Source organism: Atractosteus spatula, chromosome 13, assembly GCF_055471065.1.
Source record: "Atractosteus spatula isolate fAtrSpa1 chromosome 13, fAtrSpa1.hap1, whole genome shotgun sequence".
Taxonomy (NCBI): domain Eukaryota; kingdom Metazoa; phylum Chordata; class Actinopteri; order Semionotiformes; family Lepisosteidae; genus Atractosteus; species Atractosteus spatula.
This window is the reverse complement of record NC_142718.1, coordinates 1,587,168-1,611,768: the sequence shown is the minus strand read 5'-3', so window position 1 is coordinate 1,611,768 and position 24,601 is coordinate 1,587,168. Positions and strand designations below refer to the sequence as shown.

The window sequence follows — 24,601 nt, the reverse complement described above, 5'->3', positions numbered from 1 at the left end:
TAATGTAACTTTAAGCGGCTTTCTCTTTTCAAGACTGAATATTTAACTTAATACAAGCCATCTGAGAAACTGGTTTTGCATTGTGTTGGACTTTTTAACTGACTGAGACGGGCAGCGGGGGGTGGGGGGGAGTTTCTTGTGTAAAGAGAATAATAAAAAATAACCAAGAATGCTGCTTTTATTTAATTGATATCTAATTCTTGGGTTTATCCTATGCCTCCACCTCTTCTGCGGCTTCCTGTCTTTACTGTGCAGCCCAGAGAGTGGAGGGAGTGTCTGTGTGCGTCTGTGCAATAATCAAGTTGCTTAAGTGGGTGCAGTTTTGAGTTTGTCCACCAGGTGGCACCGTACAGTCACAGAACAGGAGTTCCTCAACTGCGGAAGCAGGAGTTGGTCTTCCAGGCCTCTGGAGGGTCTGGAACGGGCTTCTAGCTCCAGAGCGAGTGCTCCGTTAAACAGGTTTGCAAAGAGGGCGGTTTATTACATCTTTGAGACTTGATAAACTAAATGTTTTGGTTTGCGAGAAGTTATTTTTAAACACCATGGCGCTGGGCTTGAGGTATTTCAGTTATGCAGCAAGGGACCTAAGTCGGGGGATGTTGGTCCCTCCAGCAGTTAAGGGCCAGACCCCCGTTCTGCTCGTTCCCTATTTCTATTTCAATGAAAAAGAAGGGGTGAGGCTGGTCTGCCTAATGACCGAGGGGCCGGTTTTCAGGCCTGTGTTTTTTTCCCCACTGGTGCAGAGTTTGGCTTAAGCGGCGCAAAGCTGGAGTGTCTGGAGCTGGCGGGGGTCCGTCAGGTGGGCTGGGAAGCCGTTGTGCAAGTCGCTGGCAATTGCAGCGCGCCCTTCGCTTGGGGACGTTTCCCCTTGCGTGATGCAGACGCTCTCGCTGCTGGTGCGCGCGCGTCGCTGGGCCTCTCCGAGCAGCGCTGCAGTCGCCGCAGTGCCTGTGGTCCGGGGTGGGGGGGTGGCTGGAAGCGAGCTGCTCCCGTTTCCCCTTTTCTCAAGTCCCGTCCTCCTGCGGCCTGCTGTCCGCCGAGAAGGAGGAAGAGCTGCTTGTGAGAGCTGGGTGGCTGAAGCCTGTTGCCAAGACTGAGTGCGATCCCTCAGACGCAGTCTGGGCACCTACAGGACCTGCCCTGAGGGGTGTGGGGGTGGAGCTATAGGGCCTACAGGACCTGCCCTGAGGGGTGTGGGGGTGGAGCTATAGGGCCTACAGGACCTGCCCTGAGGGGTGTGGGGGTGGAGCTATAGGGCCTACAGGACCTCCCCTTAGGGGGGTGGGGGTGGAGCTATAGGGCCTACAGGACCTCCCCTTAGGGGGGTGGGGGTGGAGCTATAGGGCCTACAGGACCTCCCCTTAGGGGGGTGGGGGTGGAGCTATAGGGCCTACAGGACCTGCCCTGAGGGGTGGAGCTATAGGGCCTACAGGACCTGCCCTGAGTGGTGTGGGGGTGGAGCTATATGGCCTACAGGACCTCCCCCTAGGGGGGTGGGGGTGGAGCTATAGGGCCTACAGCACCTGCCCTGAGGGGTGGAGCTATAGGACCTACAGCACCTGCCGCGAGGGGTGTGGGGGTGGAGCTATATGGCCTACAGGACCTCCCCTTAGGGGGGTGGGGGTGGAGCTATAGGACCTACAGCACCTGCCCTGAGTGGTGTGGGGGTGGAGCTATAGGGCCTACAGGACCTGCCCTGAGTGGTGTGGGGGTGGAGCTATATGGCCTACAGGACCTGCCATGAGTGGTGTGGGGGTGGAGCTATAGGACCTACAGCACCTGCCGTGAGGGGTGGAGCTATAGGACCTACAGCACCTGCCGTGAGGGGTGTACCTGTTGTGAGGGGCACAGGGGTGGAGCTATAGCACCTGCACTGAGGGGTGCAGGGGGTGGTACTCCAGGTTAGCTTCAGTTACTCGTCATGAGTACGCCGTAGATGAGGGCATTGTGGCCGAGTTTCAGACGAGCTGCATTGCTTGCTCTTGAAGTCCTGCAGTCCCCGGGCAGCGAGAGCTGGCCCCGCACAGGCTGAGTAGACATGCCTGTCTCAGGTCGGTGCCCTCGGTCAGTCACTCCCACGTCACTGACAGTTTTACACTCTTCACGCTGGCTGCTCTCCTGGCGCCCGGACCCCTCCCACGGGGTGCACAGTTCCAGCTCGGCGGAGGGGCAGCTCCCTGAAGCAGGCGGGGGCTGGGGTTCGAGGGCAAGAGGGGCAGATTTCTGCTGCAGGCTTCAGGGTGGGGGCGGGAGGGGAGATGGGGAAGAGAAGGAGAGAGAACGGGGAGTGGGAGATGCCAGCTCGTATCGTTGTCACGATATGGTGTCAGTCCTCAGCTTCGCCTGCCTGCTGCTGCTCAGCCTGGTAACAGCCTGCCTTCTGAGAAGCCCAGCGCTATTTCTGACGGTATTGTGAAACCCACGGAAGCAGGGGCTGCTCTTCGAAGCCTGCAAGTCCCTGAAAAGCACAGAAATTGCAATTAAAAAAAATTTTTAGCGTTAGCCCTCAGTGCTCATAGCTGCGTCGAAGCTGTTGATGGCACTACTGATCTGCCCGGGAGATCAATCAGAATCCGGGAGGTCTGTTCAGTCAGTACGCTCACCGCTCGGCTCTGTGGAGCTTTCTCTGGTACATGCTTTCCTTCCTCATGAGGCCTGTGGCGTCTTGTACTGTAACTGTAGCCCAGCGGCACAGTGTGGTCCCTTCTGCACGTGTGAGATACACCCTGGCAGGGAGCTAGACAACATCTCGGCAGTTACAGCCGTGTGACATCCTGCCTGGTGTGAGGGGCAGGACCCCGGAGAGTGGAGCGTCTTCCGTGTGTGTCCACTTCCTGCTGCCTGTCTGGACTCCCCCCAGCCCCCAGCCCCCAGGCCGGCGGCCCCCGTTCCTTTCTCGCTGGGGCTGTGGTCTGAGGCCTCCTCGCTCCCTCTCTGGCCCTGCTGCTCGTCGCACGACGGAAGAGGAGGCAGAACCAGCCTCGAGCAGGCCCAGCGGGGCCCGGTTCCGCCCCGTTGCTAAGTCTCAGGAAAGACTGGGCTTCAGCCATGCGTGCGTGCGTGTTTCTCTTTTAACCTTAACCGAACCCGAGACCACACAGCCTGCTTAATTTATCTTAATAGGCATGCTATTATTAAAGGTGACTGTGGTCAGTCGATTTCCCCTCCTGCTCTGAGCAGAAAAGGCGGTACACAGCGGCGTGTCCGCTGCTTACAGAAAGGGGGTGATGTGTCAGGGCGGGTGGGTTTGTGATCCTGCCTGAACCCCAGTTCTATTGAAACTGAAACTGTTTTTCTGTTGTTTTTTCGGAGAGAATGCCTCTCTGCTAAAGACGCTGCTTTCTGCTCTGCCATGAGATCACCGAGCTCTCTTCCTGTTCCCCGTGCAGGGCGACTTCCTCTTTTGCAGTGACTGCGGTGCTCCGTGTGCGTGTGTGCGTGTGTGCGTCTGTCTGTGTGTCTGTGTGTCTGTGTGTGTGTGTGCAGGCGTGCGCGTCGCCATTCAGCAAGCAGGCGAAAACAAGAACTAGGAGTCCGAGCCGCTGCCGGGGGAGAGCAGAGCAGAGCGCTGGGGGCTGGGGGGGCCGGAGAGAGCAGTTAAGCGCAGAGGCGGCGGAGCGGGGCTGGTGGCTCCTGGTGTCCAGCCCGTCCAGACGGTGGCCGACCCCCGAGAGAGACAGACGGACGGACGGAGAGGGGCTCCTCTTCCAAGCCATCATGCTGAAGCAGCTGAATCGCATGAAGCAGTTCACCACAGGGGGGAAGTAAGTCCTGCCGCCGCCGTGCTACCTGCTCTGTCTGCTCTGGGCGACGCTGACGAAGGGGGTCTGGTTTCGAGGGGCTCGCCTCCTTGCAACGGGCTCGTCTCACACTCGGTCCCCTTTTAAAACATCCTGCCGGCACACCGGGCCTGGGCCTGCGCTCTGCCCGAAGGGCCTGGGCCGAGGAGAGTGGAGAGCCGGTGCATCGAGCTGGCTGATCGTCCAGGTGCTAGAGAGGAGAGGGGGGGGCGGGAGGGGACAATACTGACACTCGCGGGGCGAGGGAATTCTGGGGGAAAAAGATGCCAACCCACTCTTTCCCACCTTACCCCTTGAGCTGTCTGTGGGTAAGTTAATTAGCCTTTAATTAGGGTGTTGTGCAAACCTGCCGTCTGCGCTGGTGCCAGAACGGTGTTGTTTCCGGGGATGTGTGGAGTCTTCTGGGAGCAGGGTGGATTATCCCAGGGCCCGGGAAGCCCTGGTGACGCCTGGAGCTGCTGTAGCCTGGCTGACACTGCGGTCTGCACAGCACAAAGCAAGAGCACTTTCGTGATCCCCTGCTGCCACTTCTCCAAACTGCAGTGCATGCTCGCAGGGCTTGCAAGCGCGCAGGCTTGCAGAGATCCGCTTGCTTCAGTCAACTTAAAGACGCACGAACCCCTCCCTGCGCTCTGTGTCATCTGTGGAAACAGTTTTAAAGCGTCAGACACGGTTGACAGCAGCCTGTGTTCTGCTGTGCGGCGGTTTGGATGGCCAGGGCCCCGTGCTGCCCCCGTGCTGTTTTTGAGTCCGTGAGGAGCTGTGACACGGGGCCAGGACGAGGGAAGGAGTGTCGGGCTTTTCTGTTTCCTTGCAAGTCTCCTCCTCCGCTGTTCAGATCCAGGTACCTGGGCTGGAACTGTCCTGCGGAGCTGGCCTCTACTCCGGCCTTGCTGCCTGTCCTTTATCGAGTCGGTGACCAGTCCAGGCAGGCAGGAATACTGGGGTCTTCGGCCCGTGACGGGCAGTGTCTGCAAGACCAGGTTCTGGGGCTGGAGCTGGAGCTGTTACCTGGACCAGGACTGGGGCTCCTGACTCCCAGACAGCTTGAGAGGAAGAGGCTTGAACTCGTTCGGTTTGGTCCTTTATCATCCCTCTTTCCACCTGGCGCTGCACCAGGTGATGATTTGATCACGGAGCCAAATACTTTCACAATCCTTAACGCCGGCAGAGAAGGGGAGCCCTTGTCCTGAGCTGCCAGCTGAGTGGAACCGGAGGCGTCTGTCGGAGCTCGGAGACTGGGGCTCTCCGGGGCACGGGGTCAGAGCCTGAGCCACTGGACACTCGTCCAGGCGGACCGGCCGGCTGCCCGGGGCGTGTGATGAGTCACGTCATTGTGATTTCTCACATAGCCGCCCTTCGGTGCTGTAGTTCGCGGGGATGCTGGTCTCCAAAGGGTGGTGTTTACAAAACGGTGGCGCTATTTGACACCCTGTGTCCCACCTACTGGTCTTGAAAACGGCCTGTCAGAGGGGAGCAGCAGCTGGTCCTCTCCATCATCATCATCATCATCTTCTTCTTCCTCTCCCTGGCCTTCGCCAGTCTCTGGACTCGGCATCAAGTGCGTCCGTGCTTAATGAGGTCATTCTGCAGGTCCGTGTGGCACAGAGAGCATCAGAAAGGTTAGAGACAACAGGAGGCCATTAGTCCCATACAGCCTGCCCGGTAGCTAGGAGCTGATTGATCTGAGGATTGATCACATTGGTAGGCGCCAATAAACCGGCATTGATTAGCAGTCCTGCCCCTGAAGTGTGGGGCGGAGCTCGGTCTGGTTCGGTGGAGAACCGGGGCGCAGGTGCCCTGGCTGTCACCCCGGCTCTGAGCTCAGCGGTTGCTGGGGTGTGAAACAGTTTGCCGAGTGGGAACCTGCGCTAGGAGCTGCACGGCCCACGCCGCCCCCAGCCCCCGGGTCGAGCCTCCGGAGCCGGGCCGTTTGCAGATCTGCAGAGTGCACTGCAGTGTCACTGTCGGGGATTGAATCATTTCTCCCCTGGGGGAGACTTCTTTTCCAGCACAGTAGTACAGCGGCTACAACAGAAACAGGCACCCAGCGTCCCGAGTCTGTCGCTGTTGCACCTGCGCAGTACCATTGCCATGTGAGTTCACAGTGGAGGGGGACGTGCCTCCCCTCCTAGTCCTTCTGCACAACCCCCTGCTGGCAAAGGGCGATTAGACCGTTCGGACTGGCCCCCAGTCATTCTCCTGCTTGTCTTCGCTGGTGCCCCCGGCGTTTTGTGCTGTAAAAGCAGTTTACAATATCCATGATCCCAAACGAGCAAGACCGTGAGCCGTGTAAGTGGAGGACCCTGAGATGCCCGCGCGAGCGAGAGGCAGCCACGCAGCGTGGCCGGGGCTCGGCTCAGGTGATGTCATCTTGACAGGCAGCTCGCAGAACAGTGCAGGAGGCTGAAGTGGGTGGCTTTTATTAATAGAAATATCAAAACCACTCGCACAATGAAACAGTAATAAAACATGCTTGATCTGTGACCTAGATAGAACAGTGCCTGTTGCTATACATATATTCTGCACACAATGCAGGACAGAGGAAAAAGTTTCAGCTTATCTTTCAATTGCAGGATGTCTTTTAAAGTATTTTATTACCTTAAAAACACAAGAAATTGTTTTTTTTTGTAAAGGCTAACGTGTAAAGTGAAAACATTGGAAATAAGTGCATGTTGTTTTTACCCTTTTCAGACTTAAAAAAGCAGTATCCTTATCTTTTTGGCATGGTTGTGTGGCAGCTTGCACTGCTGCCTCACAGTTCTTGGGTCCTGGGTTCGAGACTGGCCTAGCTGCACCTTCTGTATGGAGTTTGCATGGACTGGGTGCTTTTTCCTGGGTGACCTGGTTTCCTTCCCCAACAGTATAAAGACAAGCTGACTGGTTAAGGTTAACCAGTTAACCAGTGTCCCCTGTGCGTGCGTGGTGTGTGTTTGTGTGTGGCGTGTGTCCCTGTGATGGACAGGTATCCCATCTCCAGTGTCTCCCACATTCCCAGTACGTGTGGCAATTGCTTCAGTACACATTCAACAGATCTGGGAACACCGCAGAGAGATCCCAGCGAGCAGGACAGGAAAACACCACATGGACAGAGATAGAACCTGGAACAAAAACCTTGTGATCTGGGATCTGGGCTGCGCCTTTGACCCGCAAGAGACTAAAATCAACAAGCTCAGTTCCCCCTCCTAATTCTCAGCTACCCCGCCCCAGTGTGAATACCCAGCTCGCCGGAGGCACAGAGGTGTGGCTCTTAGTCCCACTGCCTCACAGCTTCCCAGTCCAGGGTTCAATTCGGGACTGTGGCACCCTCTGTGTGGAGTCTGCGTGTTCCTCCTGTGTGAGGGTTTTCTCCAGGTGCTCCAGTCTCCTCCCGTCTTCCCAAACTGTGCTGACTGGGTGAACTGGTCTCTCAAAACTCTGCTTGCATGTGCGTGTGCCCCACAATGGACTGGTGTGTCACCCCAAACCTCAGCAACCCCTTCAGGGGTGTCCAGGCCTGGTCTCGGGGTGCCAGTGCGTAACCAGGGGTAACCGCAGCCGAAGTCTCGCATGATGAGACATCAAAGACAGAGCAAACCCCCCGCATGAGGGTCTTGATCTCTCCCCCTGCTGGACACGTTTGCCCTGTTTTCCCGGGGATCCTCTCGGATGGCCTGTTGGGGTCACCAGAGATCTCCAGACCGCCCCTTGTTAACGCCCCCCTCCCCCCTCCTTTGAAAGCGACACAGTTTTCAATCGCTGGAGCGGGCCACGGGTTTAACGCCTGACTGGCGATTACGGCAGGTGTCAAGCCGAAGGCCGAGGGCCCGGCGGGCCCGGCGGGCCCGGCGGGCCCTGCCCCCAGCGCAGCGGAGCGCGACCCGCCGCCTGCAGTTCCTGTCACACGGGGGGAGAGGAGAGCGTGTGGGCGAGAGCCGGCAGGGCGCCACAGCAGCAGCAGCCACAGTGGCCTCTCTCTCGCAAAGCGAACCTCCCCGCCCACAGCCCGCCCCCCCCCCCTCCTGTCACCAGCGCCGCACAAACACAGCGCAGTGCAGACAGACGGCAGCACGGAGCAAGCTTCTGTCAGCTCAGGGCCACAGCACCTGCGGGCCCAGGCCTCTGGCTGACGCAGGTCCCTGACGTTCTGATCTGAAAGAACATCCATCCCGCCGTCCCCCTGCAGGTTCTAACAGCTGCACGGGGTGTAAGAACACACGGATAAACGAGAAGAGGCCCGATCTACAGTAACTAATTGATCCCGGGCTTCTTGGAGAGAACCAGGGTATCGGCCTCAACAACATGGCCGGGCAGCTTGTTCCACACTCCCACCACCCTCTGCGCACAGTAGTGCCTCCTGTCCTGACTCGGCTGTGTCTTGAGAGAAGCCAGGGTATCGGTTTCCGCAACATGGCCGGGCAGCTTGTTCCACACTCCCACCACCCTCTGCGCACAGTAGTGCCTCCTGTCCTGACTCGGCTGTGTCTTGAGAGAAGCCAGGGTATCGGTTTCCGCAACATGGCTGGGCAGCTTGTTCCCCACCCCCACTGCTCTCTGTGTAAAGAAGTGCCTCCTGTTCTTGGTTTCCAATGCTTTTTCCACACCGTGTCTGTCAGCTCGTTGCTCTGGTTCATGTTTCCAGAAGACTCGTTGTGTCATGGTCTTTGAGGGCTTAGATACCGGTATCAGGTCCCCTCATCATCTTCTCTGTCCAGGACCGAAGAGACTCAGCTCCTCCAGCCTGGCAGTAAACACTCAGTGGCTGACATGTTAGTGGTTCCGAGCCAGTTCCATCCCACGATCCTTTTGGGAGAACGGGTCAGGACTGTCGGGGCTGCGAATGTTCATTTTCCTTTGGAAAACCCATCCTGGTCCTGCGCAGGCAGCTCTGACAACACGAGAGAGACAGCTCAACGCTGTATTCGTGGGGGGGGGCGTCCTAATACATTGGGCCAGTGAGTGTTGGAGGTCAGTAAAGACTAAGTGAGCTCGAGCTCAGTGTTTGGTTTTTGTGCTTCTCACGAAGCGTGGGTGTCAGATGTGTAGCTCTTCCTGAGAGCACTGGACCGCTGACATATTTTGCACATTTAGCTACTTGTAGGCGTCGGGCAGCATTTCTGAGATTCCTGACATTCGCCCGGTCAATACGGCTGCTTTTCCATTGACTGGACTGGCTTTCTCTAATGCCGCTGTCCTGCTGGAGCTGTCACAGTAAAAACGGCTCATTGTGCCTCGTTATAGACCTGCTCTGAACTCGTTATAACCCATCTCATTCTGGCCCTGCCGGAAATCCTGGAAAATAAATCAAAATAAATGATTGTCTGATACCAGGACCGTGTGTCTGCAGGAAACTGCTAAATTATTTGACACCCAGGCTGTATCTGCAGAAAGCTGGTTAATGGTTTTTGTTGGCTCAGACCCGGCTGTGTGTCTGCAGGAAACTGCTGGACTGTTTTAAATGGCTCAGATGGGGGCCGTGTGTGTCTGCGGTACGAGTTCACCGAGTGGCTCTTTTTTTCAACCTCCAGGGCACAGGATGCGACTGACCTCCTGGCTGAGGACCTCGTGCTGGTGAGTTGATACCGCTGGGCTGTTTCTGGACCCCCAGCTAACGGGCCTGGGGCTCCGCAGGGGCACTTCCAACTGGACTCCGCTCCAGGGCTTCGATGCCGCCAGCACCTTCAGCGTGGTGTTGATCCTACAGATCTGGGAGTCTGGCCGCAGGAAAAACATGCCGCGGAGTGCGCTGGTAATGGAGTGGACTGCAAAGTGGCCTCACGCTTGCCCTCCTCTTACACTGTCGGCTCTGCACCGCGCGCGCTGGCGAGCTCGGCGCTTGTGCGGCCGACGATGGTGGCTACTGGTGTGATTGGCTGAATGTGTTGTCAGTTCCCGTGCAGTTGCCTTCTGAGGCCCCGCCCCTCCGTTCTCATTGGCTGCAGGTGGAGCAGAGGGTGGAGCCAGCCAAGAAGGCCTTCCAGATCCTTTCCAAGAAGCTGACTGGCTGCTTGCAGAGCCAGCTGGGACCAGACATGGATAAGCGTCTGGTACAGCACCCCCGTCTGTCTGTGCGGCTGTCGTAGTTCGGGGCTAGAGCTCTGTCTGCAGCAAGTACTGCAACAGGCTCGTCCCAGGCGCACGCCTGTAACGCTGTCTGGAAGCTCATGGGTCAGTGATCTTCACTCCTGGTCCCGCGGGGACACTGTGCTCCAGGATCCACCCACAATCCTCACTGGGTGAAGAACTGGAAACAGTGGGAATAGAGCCTGGTTAAGTGATCAGACAAAGTCATTAAGAGTGAATAATCAGTGCCATAAGTCCCTCATGTTCCTTACATAGCTTACACATCTTAGCCACTAGAGGGAGTATGTCACTATTGGTAGCACTGTATGTGCAGTCTCCCCATGTTGGGGGGAAAATACACACATTTTTCACATTTACTCAATCAGTTTTTTCTTTTCCTCTTTCACCAGTCCTCCCGATCAATCTCCTCTCTCTCTCCTGTCTCTCTGACCTGTCTGTCTCTCTCACCTGTCTGTCTCCATCTCCTATGTCCCCCCTGTTTCCCCATCTCTCTTGTGTCCGTCTCTCCCTGCTATCTCTCTTTCATGTCTGTCACTCTCTTCAAGCAGGGTTACTTACTCCCTCTCTCACCTGTCCGTCTGTCCCTCTCTCACCTGTCTGTCTTCCATCTCTTGTCTTTCTCTCACATCTCTCTCCTGCCTGTCTGTCTCTCCTGTCTGTTTCCCATCTTCCTGTCTCTCCACAGAAAAAGATCCCTCTGATGATGCTGTCTGTCAGCATGGCGGAGAGCTTTAAGGACTTCGATGGGAACTCAAGTATAAGGTGAGGCTCTGAGACTCTGGGCTGCAACACAGACAGGCCAGGCAAGAGCAGACAGCCCAGGTGGCACACAGGTGGCACAGCACCTCCTGGGGGTGGGAGGTGGGATGAGACAGATGGGGCTTTCTCTGGGCGCCTGCAGGCTTGCTGTGATGTCAGCGAGGGACTTGCCTCTCCTCCAATCAGGACAGGATCACCTGCAGGTCGCTACAGAGCCAAATGCTCAAAGAGTGGATGTGGTGGGGAGCCAGTGTGTCTATAGGGGCCAGATTCAGTGTGGTGACCGAGCTGTGTGTGTCCATCTGGGCCAGTGGCTGTGTGTGTGTGTGTCCATATGGACCAGTTTGAGAATGCTGACCGGGCTGTGTGTGTGTCTGTCTGGGCCAGTTTCAGAGTGATGACCGAGCTGAGTGTGTCCATCTGGGCCAGTTTCGGTGTGCTGACCGGTCTAAGCGTGTCTGTCCCTTCTGTGCGTCAGGAGAGTGCTGGAGATGTGCTGCTTCACTGAGAACAGGCTGGCCAGGACGCTGGCCGATTTCGAGGTCCAGATGGAGAAGGAGGTGCTGGAACCCCTGAATAAACTCAGTGAGGTGAGCTACCTAACTCCCCCAACTGTACCCTAATATAGGGCGTCTCTAACGTAAGAGGAAATAATATAATATAGGGGTTTTCTGTATAGGGGGTCTGAGGGGCATCTAGAATCCATAGGGGGTCTGTGGGTTGGGGTATCTCAAGTGAAGAGGGGTATAGTGGAGTCTCCTGGACTGACAGGCTGAAGGAACCAAATCTCTTTAGTTTTAATTGGAGAAGATTACGAGGGACCTGATACAAGTATTCAAAATCCCTGAGGGTGCTGACCCAGTGAACTTCTCCAGAATCAATAGAGAAACCAGAAGTGGTAAGACTGTGGAAGTACATTTTGAATTGAGAACAGGAGACTCTTTACACAAAGGGTGGTGGAAGTGTGGAACAAGCTGTTGTTGAGGCCAGTGCCCTGGCGTGCGCTGCTGTGAGGCTGGAATCTGTGTCTAACACTGTGCTGCGTGGGCTGCTGTCACAGGAGGACCTGCCTGCTATCCTGAGGAACAAGAAACAGTTTGCCAAGCTGACCACTGACTGGAACACTGCCCGCAACAGGTCAGCCTGCCTCCTCTCCCTCATGCTCTCATCCCACTCTCATGTCTCAGACTCGGACCTTAGCCCCTCTGTCTGTCTCTGTACTGACCTCAGCCCCTCTGTCTGTCTGTACTGACCTCAGCCCCTCTGTGTCTCTCTGTACTGACCTCAGGCCCTCTGTCTGTCTCTGTACTGACCTCAGCCCCTCTCTCTGTCTCTGTACTGACCTCAGCCCCTCTCTCTGTCTCTGTACTGACCTCAGCCCCTCTGTCTGTCTCTGTACTGACCTCAGCCCCTCTCTCTGTCTCTGTACTGACCTCAGCCCCTCTCTCTGTCTCTGTACTGACCTCAGGCCCTCTGTCTGTCTCTCTCTGCACTGAGAGACCAGGCCCTCAGCCCCTCTCTCGTTCCCTCTGTCTCTGTACAGGCAGACTCAGGGCAGCTCCAGTGCCCAGGCGAAGCAGGAGGGGCTGAGGGAAGAGGTGGAAGATGCCTGGAGGAAGCTGGAGATAATCAAAGTCAGTCACCTCTGTGGTACCAGACGCACCATCAGATCCTGTCATCAGCAGTATCAGTGTGACAGCAGGCAGCAGTAGAATCAGTGTTATTACTGACAGCATGTGAGGCTGTACTGCCTATAAAAGGATATTCCAGTTATCACCAGTACACTGAGCTTTAGTTTCTAGTCATGTGAACACCTGTCGTAGATCTGCTGTAATAAGTCTAGAGTCCATTTGAACCATAATAGTGCATGTCAGGGATGGGAGCCATCACCTGTGATGGTTTCCATGGTGAAGGAAACAGGTGAGCTACCGGAGTGTCGCCATGGGAACGGGCGGACTGCCAGGCCTGGAGGAGCAGGCTGACGCCAGCGCCCTGGACCGCCGCGGTCTAGACAGGGGGGCCCCGGCTCTGTGCGGACCCGGCCGGAGCTCAGCTCTGACCGCACCCTGCTCTGTGTTTGCCTGCAGGACCAGTACTCCGCCGATCTCTACCACTTCGCCACCAAGGAGGATGACTACGCCAGCTACTTCACCCGGGTGGGTAGTCAGCCCGTCGGCCCTTCGGTCCGTTCGGCGATCACACGCGGTTGGATTGAATCAAGTTCGGCGATCTGCGCGCGGCTCACCGGCCCGAGGGCAGTCGTACCTGCAGTCTTTCGGAAAGGAGTGAGTCAGAGTGTGTCGTCCTTTTCCCACAGCTCCTGGAACTGCAGGCCGAATACCACAAGAAGTCCTTCAGCATTCTGGAGCCCATGATATCAGAGCTGAAGGAGAACAATCACCACAACGGTGAGCCAGCAGGCCCTGTTCTATATACCCTGCAGACTCAAACGGTTTTGAAATAATGGTTAGAATGAACAAGGAAAATTAAGAATCACATTGCACAGACCAGTCCATTGCTTCCTGAGTAGTTTTGTCATCCAAAAGAATAGCTGTAGCCCCAGAGTGTATCTAGGAGATCACAGCCAGGGTCCCAGTCCAGGATGAGCCCCTACAGCTCGGAGATCACAGCCAGGGTCTCCCAGTCCAGGATGAGCCCCTACAGCCCGGAGATCACAGCCAGGGTCCCAGTCCAGGATGAGCCCCTACAGCCCGGAGATCACAGCCAGGGTCCCAGTCCAGGATGAGCCCCTACAGCCTGGAGATCACAGCCAGGGTCCCAGTCCAGGATGAGCCCCTACAGCTCGGAGATCACAGCCAGGGTCCCAGTCCAGGATGAGCCCCTACAGCTCGGAGATCACAGCCAGGGTCCCAGTCCAGGATGAGCCCCTAGAGCCTGGAGATCACAGCCAGGGTCCCAGTCCAGGATGAGCCCCTAGAGCCTGGAGATCCCAGCCAGGGTCCCAGTCCAGGATGAGCCCCTACAGCCTGGAGATCCCAGCCAGGGTCCGTCCAGGAGGAGCTCCTGCTGCATTTGCAGTTGTGTGTCAGAGCCTCAGAGCTGCGGCTGCTGTGTCTTGCAGTGCTTTCGATCAGCAGTGGCCGAGCGAAGGTGTATGGCGAGCCCCTGCAGTCCCACCTGCAGTCCAGCAGCAGAGAGATTGCTCTGCCCATCCAGGAGTGTGTCCGCCTGCTGCTGCTCACGGGCATGAAGGAGGAGGTGAGCGCGATGTGCCGGCCAGGGGCCGAGACTCCCTGAAACACCACACGTACCTTCTTCAGGCATGAAGAAGACTCCTCACCCGAAACGTTGTCGAGTCTTCTGTTTGCTTCTCAGCGTGGAATTATTCTTGACTTGTTCCTTACTCGCTCACTGACACAGCTCCCCACTCCTCCCTCTGAAATCGTTTATTAGGTCAAAGCCTCTCATGATGTACAGTACCTGCACGGTTAATCTCCTGGGAAATGAAGTATTATTATATCAGAATAATGGTAATAGAATTCACTGTGTCTCCTGTTTGTGTCTGTGTCTCTTCTGTGTGTCTGTGTGTTTGTGTCTGCCTGTCCTGTATATCTGGTCTGTGTGTCTCTGTGTTGCTGTCTGTGTGTCTCTGTGTTGCTGTCTGTGTGTCTCTGTGCTCCTGTCTGTCGGCGATGTGTTGCTGTCTGTGTGTCTCTGTGCTCCTGTCTGTCGGCGATGTGTTGCTGTCTGTGTGTCTCTGTGCTCCTGTCTGTCGGCGATGTGTTGCTGTCTGTGTGTCTCTGTGCTCCTGCCTGTCGGCGATGTCCAGGGTCTGTTCCGGTTGGCGGCGGCAGCCTCAGTGGTGAAGAAGCTGAAGTCCAGTCTGGACAGTGGGAATGCTGACCACAGCGAGTTCTGCACTGACCCCCATGCAGTGGCAGGTATGATGGGGGGGTGAGAAGGGGAGAGAGACTGAGAATGTACAGGGCAGGGAGAGGTGGGAGGTGACAGAGGGAGGAGAGAGGAGAGAGATTTGGAAGAAGGCGCAGAGGTATGGGAAAGAGTGTTTTCTTGCCTCGTTCAGAACACTGAGACAAACCTCAAGGGCAGTACCTTGGAGCTTCAGTCTTTCCGATTGTAACCCCAGAACCAGATGAAACTGAAACAAACTCTTATGTGTGAAAATGTTTTCCTCTCTCATTTTGACAAGGGAGAGGGGTAAAGACATGTGTCTGTATACTGCTGTGTTTCTGACAGGTGCTCTGAAGTCCTACCTGAGGGAGCTGCCGCAGCCTCTGATGACCTTTGAACTCTACAGTGATTGGTTCGAGGCAGCTGGGTAAGCCAGATACCGCCCTCTACTGGAGCTTCGGCACCTGTAACCTTAGAGATCAGCCCGCACTTGGGTTCAGTGCCTTTTTACTGGTTGATTAACTTTTGAGTCCTCTGTGGTGTTTGTATTAGCAAGAAGATGTTGCTAAGAATTATGGGATATTAGTTAGCTCTTCTATTTTTGAGACACTGGGAGGCAGCACCACCTGACCCTGCTTTCATTGTCTACATTTACACAAATCAGCGTTCGAGCTCTCCTTGGGCAGGTGTGTTCTCTAGCCCTGTACGACTGTCAGCGCTGTATAGCATTGACGTATCCCATGATTCCTCCCGGCTTGTCTTCTCCTGTCCTCCTGCTGCAGGGAGAAGAACGTTTCTGTCAGGCTCGACAGGCTCAGAGAGGTGTGTGGCAGACTGCCCCCCGAGAACTACAACAACCTGCGGTCAGTGCCTCCTTCTCAGGGCTCAGTCCCGATATTGTTCTGACCCGTAAGCTGTGAAACCAGGTCTCACCCTCCCCCCTCTCCCCTGTCCCCTCTCCTGCATGCTGTCTGCTGTCCGTGTGTCCAGGTACCTGGTGAAGTTCCTGGCCAAGCTGGCCGAGCACCAGGAGGTCAACAAGATGACCCCCAGCAACATCGCCATCGTGCTGGGGCCCAACCTGCTGTGGCCCCGCAGTGAGGGGTAGGGCAGCCCTCTGTCAGTGTGTGTGCGTGAGTGTGAGAGTGCATGAGTGAGTGTGAGAGTACATGAGAGTGTGTGACTGTGTGTAATAACAGTGTGTCTGTGTGTTTGTCTCAGGGAGGACTCTCTCCTGGACAGTGTGAGAGTGTGAGTGTGTGTAATAACAGTGTGTCTGTGTGTCTGTCTCAGGGAGGACTCTCTCCTGGACAGTGTGTGAGAGTGTGTGTAATAACAGTGTGTCTGTGTGTTTGTCTCAGGGAGGACTCTCTCCTGGACAGTGTGTGAGAGTGTGTGTAATAACAGTGTGTCTGTGTGTTTGTCTCAGGGAGGACTCTCTCCTGGACAGTGTGTGAGAGTGTGAGTGTGTGTAATAACAGTGTGTCTGTGTGTCTGTCTCAGGGAGGACTCTCTCCTGGACAGTGTGTGAGAGTGTGAGTGTGTGTAATAACAGTGTGTCTGTGTGTCTGTCTCAGGGAGGACTCTCTCCTGGACAGTGTGTGAGAGTGTGTGTAATAACAGTGTGTCTGTGTGTCTGTCTCAGGGAGGACTCTCTCCTGGACAGTGTGTGAGAGTGTGTGTAATAACAGTGTGTCTGTGTGTTTGTCTCAGGGAGGACTCTCTCCTGGACATGGCTTCAGCCTCCTCAGTGCAGGTGGTGACAGTGATTGAGCCCCTCATTCAGTTCGCACACGATCTCTTCCCAGGAGGTACCATGTCCGTCCGTCCGTCCGTCCGTCCGTCCGTCCGTCCGTCCATCCCTGTCCTTCTCTATTGGACTGTTTATCTACGTGCCTATGTGTTTCTCAGCCCTCTGTACTCGTCAGATTGTGCAACAGTGTTAGCACGTCTCAGGGAGCGTCGCTGTGCGTGTCTGTTCCTCAGCCTCTGTGCATGGCTTTGGGGGCGCTGTCTGTACCCCATCTTGGACAAGGGCCACTGCTCCAGTCTCTCCTTCTTGATGCAGAGGTGGACTTTGAGACCCAGGGACCCCAGGAGGCTCCAGTCCAGTGTGCTCCAGAGCCACAGCACCCCAAGACAGAGACAGAGTCTGTGGAGATCCCCCTCACTCCCCCGGGGTCCCCCACCCCCTCCCGCAGGTACGGGACCCCAGTGCGGCTCACTCGCCCTCTCTTTCTCACCCCCTTCCTCTCCTTCTGCCCTCATCCTGCTCCTCCCTCTTTCACTGCCCTCTTTGTCTCTCACTCTCTCTCCCCCTGCCTGTCTCTCCTGTCACTTTCACCATCTCCCTGATCTCTCTCTCCCTGATCGCTCCCCCCTCCCTGTCTCACTAATTGACGTCTCTCTCCCCTGTATCTCTCTCTCTCTGATCAATCTCCCTCCCTCTCTATTCCTGTTCAATCCCTCTGTGCCTTATCAATCTCTCTCCCCGATCTCTTTCCCTGATCCCACTCTCTCTGCCTAATCTCTGCGTCCCTGGTCACCCCCTGACCCCTCTGCCTCTCCCTCTCGCTCTGCAGCTCCCAGGAGTCGGCGCCTGTCCCTCAGCAGGGCGGTTCTGAACCCGTCGTCCTCAAGCTGGGCTCAGTGACCCGACGCACCAGCATGTGGGAGAACCCGGCTCCGGCCCCCACGGCGCCCCTCTCCTCCGACCCACCGAGCCAGAACCCAGCCCAGAATCACAGTGAAACCCAGGCCCCAAGGAGACCGAGCCGGGAGACGAGCCCACCTGAGCCGAGCCCCACCCTGCCTCAGGGAGGCCCAGGAGTCGGCACAAAGCCTCAGAAAGGTAGCAGGGCTCTCGACAACCAGAGTGTGTCTACGTGTGTGCTATGTGTGTTGTGTCCACAGTATATAAGTATTTGTGTGTGTTTCATGTGTTATTTATACAGTATATGGATATATGCATGTGTATATGTATGTGGTAGCTTCCAAACATATTTCTTACCCTTGGCGAACTGTGGCAAAGCTCACCTAAAGAAACTGCACTTGTACGTCAGGATTTTATCCAGTTAAAAATTAATAATACGAGGAAAGGTGTGAGGAGGAACATTTGTAGTAGGGACAGCGTAACTGTAACAAATAGTTCCATAAATTTGTAAGAATGAAACGTTTAGGTTTCTCCACCCCCCTGTCGGTGTGACAAAGATAAACCCTTCCAGTTGAGCCCCCTGGCGGTCTCACCCAGACTCGGGTCAGAGTGTACGGACCTCTGTGGCTCCGGCAATCCACAGGACAGTCCAGTCCTCACCGAGGGGCTCAGGCTGATGGCAGGAAGAGGACAGAAGAAGAGTGTTACCCACGCGTGTGGCCTGTGAGGCTCATTGACGTGTAGGAATCACGTCTGGTGACTTCAGGGCACACATGAGGACCGCCTCCTGACGCTGCTGTTTCCAGCACATCTCCCTGCCAGCGGAGGAAGAAGAGACTTCAGTGTGCCGGAATCGCCATGAATCACCTCCCCGGTCACACGGGCCCACGCGATGCGGCTGGATGAAACTGGTCTCACTGGGCACACTGCGGTCTCCAGCAGGACCGTCATGATCTGAGCAGGAGGAGTGGAGAGTTGAGGAGTCGAGGAGCTGAGGAGTGCAGTAGGTCCCTCAGGAGGAGATTAGGAGCTGATTAAAAGGTCACAGGAAGGGCCACTTCAAGGTTGTCAAAGCCAAACAGGGGGTCTCAAGGTATGAAAGAATATGAACACTACATTTAGGAAATTCAGATAATTTCTGAGAGTTCTTCACTTCTTACAGGCCATATTGAAATTTGCCAAGTCTCTACTTTTTATTTGTATTGAATAAATACAGTAGTGCAGATGCATCTGGATTTTCATGTTAGACCAATTCGTAAAAGCTCCGGTTCAACAAGGGTATGAATGCATACTGTACATAACAACCCTGTGAGTACCTGCGCTTTCCTCACCTCACAACAGTCTGCTGGAGGGATCAGAGGGGTCAGAAGCCAGCTGTGACACTCACATCTGTATACTCACACATCTGTAAAATCACACATCTGTGCACTCAGCAGGCTCTGGTGGGAGGTGAACTCCAGTGCGCGGTGTGTGGGTGTGTCTGTGGTGTCAGGTTCTGTGTATCCAGGCTGTGCCCCGTGTGTATCACCAGCTGTGCCCTGTGTCTTGTCTTGTGTTGTGTGTCGGTGCTGCCAGGGCCCAGACTGCGATGCTACATGAGTCTCCTGCAGCACACCAACCCTGTCTTCCACCTGCTGAGCCCTCTCGGTGAGTCACAGAGCCTGCCACTGCTGAACAGGTCCATACTGCTGCTGGAGTACCACAGCTCTAGTGTGACCCACTGGTCCATACTGCAGCTACAGCACCACAGCTCTAGTCTGACCCACTGGCCAGTACTGCAGCTACAGCACCACAGCTCTAGTGTGACCCACTGGTCCATACTGCAGCTACAGCACCACAGCTCTAGTGTGACCCACTGGCCAGTACTGCTGCTGGAGTACCACAGCTCTAGTGTGACCCACTGGCCCATACTGCATAGTCATAGTACTACAGCTCTGACAGTGCACTAACACTTCAACACTACAGCTCCACACACGGGGTAGCTGTGGTGGCTGCCCGGCTCTCTGGGGGCAGCCCCTGCTCCGATGATACCGCCTGCCAACGCCGTCTGCACCGCGGCCCTGGGCTCTAGGCCTGGTGTCTGTGCCGGAGGGGGCAGCGTGTCTTTTCTGGCTCTGTGAATCCCTGCGCCCTCAGGGTGACCGGGACCGGCAGCACACGTTTTCAGAATCCGGACATTGACAATCCTCACGGACACGTCTGGTGGGGTTTCTGTGCTGCTCCGACCCGGCGGAGCCCGGGTCAGTCCTACATCCCTCCTTTCTTTATTTCTCTCCCCCCCCCCGTGTCTTCTCTCCGAAAGCTAAGAGATCCTTCCAGCAGAGGCCGGCGATCACCCATGGCAAGGGGACAGGCCCCCCGTCGAACGTCCCGCAGTACCCCAGCGCCGCACCCGCCAGGCCCCAGGCTCAATTCTGGCCTCCTGCCCAGACGACGGCCCCCGAGCCCCGGCTGCAGCCGGCACCCCAGCCCCAGGCTCCTGGGACCAAGAAGGCCACGAACCGGAGGGGTAACGTCCGAGCTCCCAACTTCCCGCCCCCTCAGCCGCCAGGCGGCACGCAGGTGTCGTCCGAGGCCCGGTGAGCGCAGAACCCCGCGGCCCCGAGACTTGCCGACCGGAACCAGCCCTCCGATCCTTCCCTCTGTGTGTCTGCTTCCGGTCTGGACCTGGCACGTCCCATGTCAGCGATGGATGCAAGCTTGTTTTTTTTTTTCTTTCTCTCTGGACTGGGATCCCTGGAAGAGAGGGGGGCACCTGGAGCTCCTTCTCCAGCCAGGGGACAGAGGCGCAGTTCTGACTGTCCACCGACAGGGGGAGCTGGTGTGCACAGTGCTCATGCACTTACACGTGCCACCACTAGGGGGGGCTGATGGGCTCTTTCTGCCCCCACAATACGTGCATCTTTTTTCCAAGATCGCATCCCATTAGGAGCGTCTCCAGACCTTTTTTCCTGCCATAGAGAGTTACCAGCTTGTCCTTTGTCACTTACCCACAGCTTCACAAGGGCTCGTTATCATTCAGGCTCTTGCCAGAGAAGAAGGAGGAGTTTGTTAGTTTGCAGTGTTAACGTACATCGGCTGCTGGTACGGGAAAGAGTTACTAAATGGCCAAACACTGTCACTTGTACATAGTAACAAGCTTATTAAAACAGTTTTATTATAATTATTGTCATTAATACTGTTGTTGCTGTAATTATTCGTAAGTGCACCAAATACATGTTATATATTTATATATAATACAGCTCATTACATTTGTGATATAAAATAATCCAGGCTAATTCACTGCCTTTGATTGTACAATGCATAGCTATTACATAGTTGCAGATTAAACGATTTACACTTTTAAACATGTTAACGTGTCCAGCCTTTAATCCAACAGGAGACTGTCTGTCTTTGTACGCGTTTCGAAAACCACATGGTCTCTGGGGAGTGGTTTAGAGCACCTGCCTGTACATTGTGATTTCTCTCTTCCCATCACATTTTACCACCTTGTTTCTGTACCTCTGGGATTCCTGGTGCTATACCCACTGAGTCTGCTGTGTCATGGTTTCCCCATAAATAGAGCATACATTTATTTTGCTGTGTCACGGTTTTCCCCATCCCCAGACTAATTTATTCTGCTGTGTCATGGCTTCCCCATGGCCAGACCACACTTGAAGGGTGCAGCTGTGCGCTGATGGCGTTACAGAGCTGTGCTCACACACTCTGCCCAGCCTGGCTCCACACTGTCGGGCTATATGAACGCAAGTCTCCGCTTCACAGCAGACTTCTTTGGTTAGGGAAGTTAAATGTGGAGCAGCTTGTCTGAATAGCTACGACAGCTGAGAAGGGGGGTGTTGTGGCGCCTCGTAGTGAACACCCCTCATGAGATAACTCCATTACACCGAGTCAAGACAAAAAAACAGAGAAAACAGAAGAAATTTAGAAAGTGAGGGAGACAGATGACTACAAGCACAACGGTCGCATAGTTCCCTTATCTGTCCAACGCATTAGGAAATCAGCATTTAAATTAGCGACAGTAACCAGAAGAAAAATTCCAGTCCCGGACATTGCTGGGTCTGCAGTTCCTCCCCTGCTGGACGGCGTCCCAGGAACAATCCCCTAATTCCTTCGGCTTGCTCCGGTAATGACTTCCAGCTGCCTGCTCTGGAAGAGCGATCCCAGCTCCTTCCCCTGTTCGTCGTCTCCGGAACTCCTGGAGCCGAGAGGAAACCAGCCCTCGATCGGGACGCTGCGGCCCTGCCCCTCTGGTCACTGCAGAACCAGAACCAGAACCGCCGCCGTCACGACGCAGTGCGATTCCTGTCCGAGCCCGGCACAGGGGAGCTGGCGGGGGCAGTCTCGGCGCGCTTCGGCCTGATTTTTCTTTTGTGCTGTTGTGTGAGCAGCAGTAGCTCACGCTCGGGGGAGAGAGAGAGAGAGAGCGCCCCCCCCAGGGCGAGGGCAGGTGCTCCTGTCTGGAAACCTCTCTCGCCCGGTGATTCCAGACGTGTGCCCCGAGACTCGTCCCGGAGCGAGGCGGCAAAACCCGGCAGCATCACGGAGTTAGGCCTCTTACTTCCCCAGCCGGGAGCGCTACCCATCAGCCCCTGCTGGCGCTCCCTTCTGCAGCCAATCAAGCGCAGAGCTCCACCAGGACTCCTTCGGGCCCGCCTGAGAGCAGACTGGCGTCGCGTCGGGTTCGAGGGCCAGACTGTTGATAAGCGGATGCTGTCCTCTTGAGTGACACCTCCCCCCTCCGCACGGGGTCAAAGGTTAGGGAAATGGAGGCATGAGGTTGTGGAGGTTATTGTTGGTGGTGGGGGGGTATCCCCTACGCAGATTCAGCCAATCAGAGCAGGAGGACGAGAAGAACAGGACGTGTGATGGTCTTCCTCCCAGCAAGCGGCTGTCGGCCACGCCCGGCTGACCCGGAACCACAGCTGCGCCACCGTGACGCCCCCCCAGGGCCGGCGAAAAGGGGCGCCTCGCTGGAGCTGCTGTCCCATTCCCGGGAGAGGGCGGCACACGATCGGAGGGGAGGGCATCGGGGAGCTCCGGACCGCGGGGCCGGGGAGGGTAGAGATACGCCTGTGGAAGAGAACGAGGAGTCTGGGCGTGGGGTCCCCCGTGTGTGTGTGTGCGACCGTGCAGGCATCCTCGCCCGCCCCGTTCCCAGTCCAAACCGCTTCTCTTACTGCGCCAGGCCGCCCAGTCTTTCTTTGCTTTGTAGTCCTTTATTTTTCTGGCTCCTGTAACGGCGCCCAGCAGCTGTATATAGATCCTGATGTTTTTCAAGACGTGGCCTGAAGAGCACTCGGGGGCTTGCGGGGCTCGTGAAACGGAGCTCAGACCTTGATCTCGTCCTCCTCCTCTGGGTAGGCGTAGGGCGCCCTCTTCAGGGCCGTGCTGGAGTCCACGTCTGGGCTGAACTGGTGGGCCCTGCCCTCGGTCTGCTGTTGCCCCTTTAAGAAGCCAGAGCCACCGTAGTGCCGAGCCAGCACGTCGGCCGCCCTCTGGAACCTCTCGGCCTCCATCCCCGGCTCCACTCTGCAGGGGGACCCCAGGACTACATCTGGGGCTGCTCTTGTAAGAGCCTCCTCCTTCTCAAATTCCAGCTCCTCCATGGAGTCCTGGTCTTCACAATAGGGGCTTCCCCCACCATTGAGGCGTTGCCCTCTTAAGTCCTCGACCAGGGGGGACCCATCTGCGGAGGGAGGCTCTGATTGGTTGGCCGGGCTGACAGTAACCGGCTCGGAGGCGGTGCTCTTCTCCTCCCCCCAGCCCTGATTGGCCCCCAGGCTGCAGTCGGGGCTGTCAATCAGCCCCAGGACCTCGCTCATTAAGGAGGGCCCCAGGTCAAAGGTGAAGGACTGCAAGGAGTCGGACCGCGCGAGAGACAGGCTGCCGCTGTCCTGGAGGGAGTCCCGGCGGAGTTCCGAATCGCACGCGTCGGGAGTCTCCTGCAGCTGCTTGTCCGAGCGGGAGAGGCGGGGCAGGGTGACGAACCCCGAGTGCACACCTGGAGAGAGACAGAGACAGGCGTGAGCAAGCTCAGAGATGGACACTGTCCAGCCAGGCAGCAGTGGGGCAGAATGACCACTGTGTGTCTCCCAGGATGGGTTACTGGTGCAGAATGACCGCTGTGTGTCTCCCAGGAGGGGTTACTGGTGCAGAATGACAACTGTGTGTCTCCCAGGTGGGATTTCTGGTGCAGGTTGATCACTGTGTGTCTCCAAGGTAGGGTTACTGGTGCAGGTTGATCACTGTGTGTGTCTCAGGCGGAGTTGCCTGTGCAGACTGGCCGAATGGGATGAAAGGCGCTATATTTAATACATGCTAGATACTTTTCTTAAGAGCCCTTGGGAGTGACATCACTGTAGAAATATCCCTCCTGGCCCTGGCGGCAGTGTCTGCGATCAGGAAGCCCACTGTTGGGTCGGTGCTGTGACGGCCTTTCGCCAGCAGGGGGAGGCGCAGCTCCGGCAGCGTCTGTCCCCTGGGAAACAGCCCACATGCATTCCACTCCTGCTGGCCGTCCTGGCAGCCCCTCCGCTCGGGAGGGAGGAAGAGAGGGAGCGAGGACAGAGCTCTCCACCCCTCCTCCTCCTCTTTCCCAGCTGAGGAATGTGCTCCTGCCCTCTAATCGAAACGCATTCCTTCCCTGTGGGCAGCACAGGGGATTCCCACACGGAGCGGAGCGGGTCGGGGCACGGAGGTCGGGCTGGAGTCGCTGAGAGAGGGGACTCCAGGTCTGGAGTCCAGCCCAGGCGGTCCGCTTTGCCCCAGTGGGTCAGCGGGTCACCCAGGCCCTAGCCCGTCGGGTCAGCGAGGAAGAGCGAGGAGTGCAGGGCCAGACCGGCAGTGTGAACTGGACCGGTCTCGGTATCAGTACCAGCAGTGTGAACTGTATCAGTAGGGGTGTCAGTATCTCAGTACCAGCAGTGTGAACCGGACCGGTGTCAGTATCAGCAGTGTGAACCGGACCGGTGTCAGTGTCTCAGCACCAGCAGTGTGAACCGGACCGGTGTCAGTATCAGCAGTGTGAACCGGACCGGTGTCAGTATCTCAGTACCAGCAGTGTGAACCGGACCGGTGTCAGTGTCAATGTCTCAGCAGTGTGAACCGGACCGGTGTCAGTGTCTCAGTACCAGCAGTGTGAACCGGACCGGTGTCGGTCTCAGCAGTGTGAACCGGACCGGTGTCAGTGTCTCAGTACCAGCAGTGTGAACCGGACCGGTGTCAGGGTCAATGTCTCAGCAGTGTGAACCGGACCGGTGTCAGTGTCTCAGCACCAGCAGTGTGAACCGGACCGGTGTCGGTCTCAGCAGTGTGAACCGGACCGGTGTCAGTGTCTCAGTACCAGCAGTGTGAACCGGACCGGTGTCAGGGTCAATGTCTCAGCAGTGTGAACCGGACCGGTGTCAGTGTCTCAGCACCAGCAGTGTGAACCGGACCGGTGTCGGTCTCAGCA

At 56.4% G+C, this 24,601-nt stretch overlaps 2 protein-coding genes across 3 annotated transcripts in view; one reads left to right on the top strand and one right to left on the bottom strand.

The window, feature by feature from the left end:
- The first annotated feature begins 152 nt into the window (after nucleotides 1–152).
- Nucleotides 153–20,497, top strand: sh3bp1 (SH3-domain binding protein 1). Of its 2 annotated transcripts, XM_088930829.1 has the most exons (20): nucleotides 153–459; nucleotides 3,390–3,764; nucleotides 9,308–9,350; nucleotides 9,722–9,826; nucleotides 10,549–10,625; nucleotides 11,101–11,212; nucleotides 11,683–11,759; nucleotides 12,166–12,256; nucleotides 12,710–12,778; nucleotides 12,940–13,030; nucleotides 13,705–13,841; nucleotides 14,413–14,524; nucleotides 14,841–14,922; nucleotides 15,278–15,358; nucleotides 15,486–15,599; nucleotides 16,209–16,306; nucleotides 16,564–16,696; nucleotides 17,078–17,346; nucleotides 18,724–18,795; nucleotides 19,451–20,497. In XM_088930829.1, exons 2-20 carry the CDS (start codon nucleotides 3,718–3,720, stop codon nucleotides 19,729–19,731), a joined length of 2,091 nt encoding a protein of 696 aa, XP_088786955.1. In that variant the 5' UTR covers nucleotides 153–459; nucleotides 3,390–3,717; the 3' UTR covers nucleotides 19,732–20,497. The 2 variants fall into 2 exon arrangements, with proteins under 2 accessions (XP_088786955.1, XP_088786956.1); XM_088930830.1 differs by lacking the exon at nucleotides 18,724–18,795.
- cdc42ep1a (CDC42 effector protein 1a) overlaps nucleotides 20,283–24,601 on the bottom strand; it is a 14,632-nt gene continuing 10,313 nt past the window's right edge. Inside the window, exon 4 of the mRNA XM_088930882.1 lies at nucleotides 20,283–23,149. Coding sequence (XP_088787008.1) covers nucleotides 22,476–23,149 — 674 coding nt within the window. The 3' untranslated portion in view covers nucleotides 20,283–22,475. The remainder of the gene's footprint in view (nucleotides 23,150–24,601) is intronic.

What these genes read in the sequence shown, in the direction of transcription:
- sh3bp1 (XM_088930829.1), top strand. Translation starts at nt 3,718, where the DNA reads ATGCTGAAGCAGCTGAATCGCATGAAGCAGTTCACCACAGGGGGGAA. An exon ending in TCACGGGCATGAAGGAGGAG is followed by an intron (nt 13,842 to 14,412) that starts GTGAGCGCGATG and finishes GGCGATGTCCAG; the next exon opens with GGTCTGTTCCGGTTGGCGGC. An exon ending in GATTGGTTCGAGGCAGCTGG is followed by an intron (nt 14,923 to 15,277) that starts GTAAGCCAGATA and finishes CTCCTGCTGCAG; the next exon opens with GGAGAAGAACGTTTCTGTCA.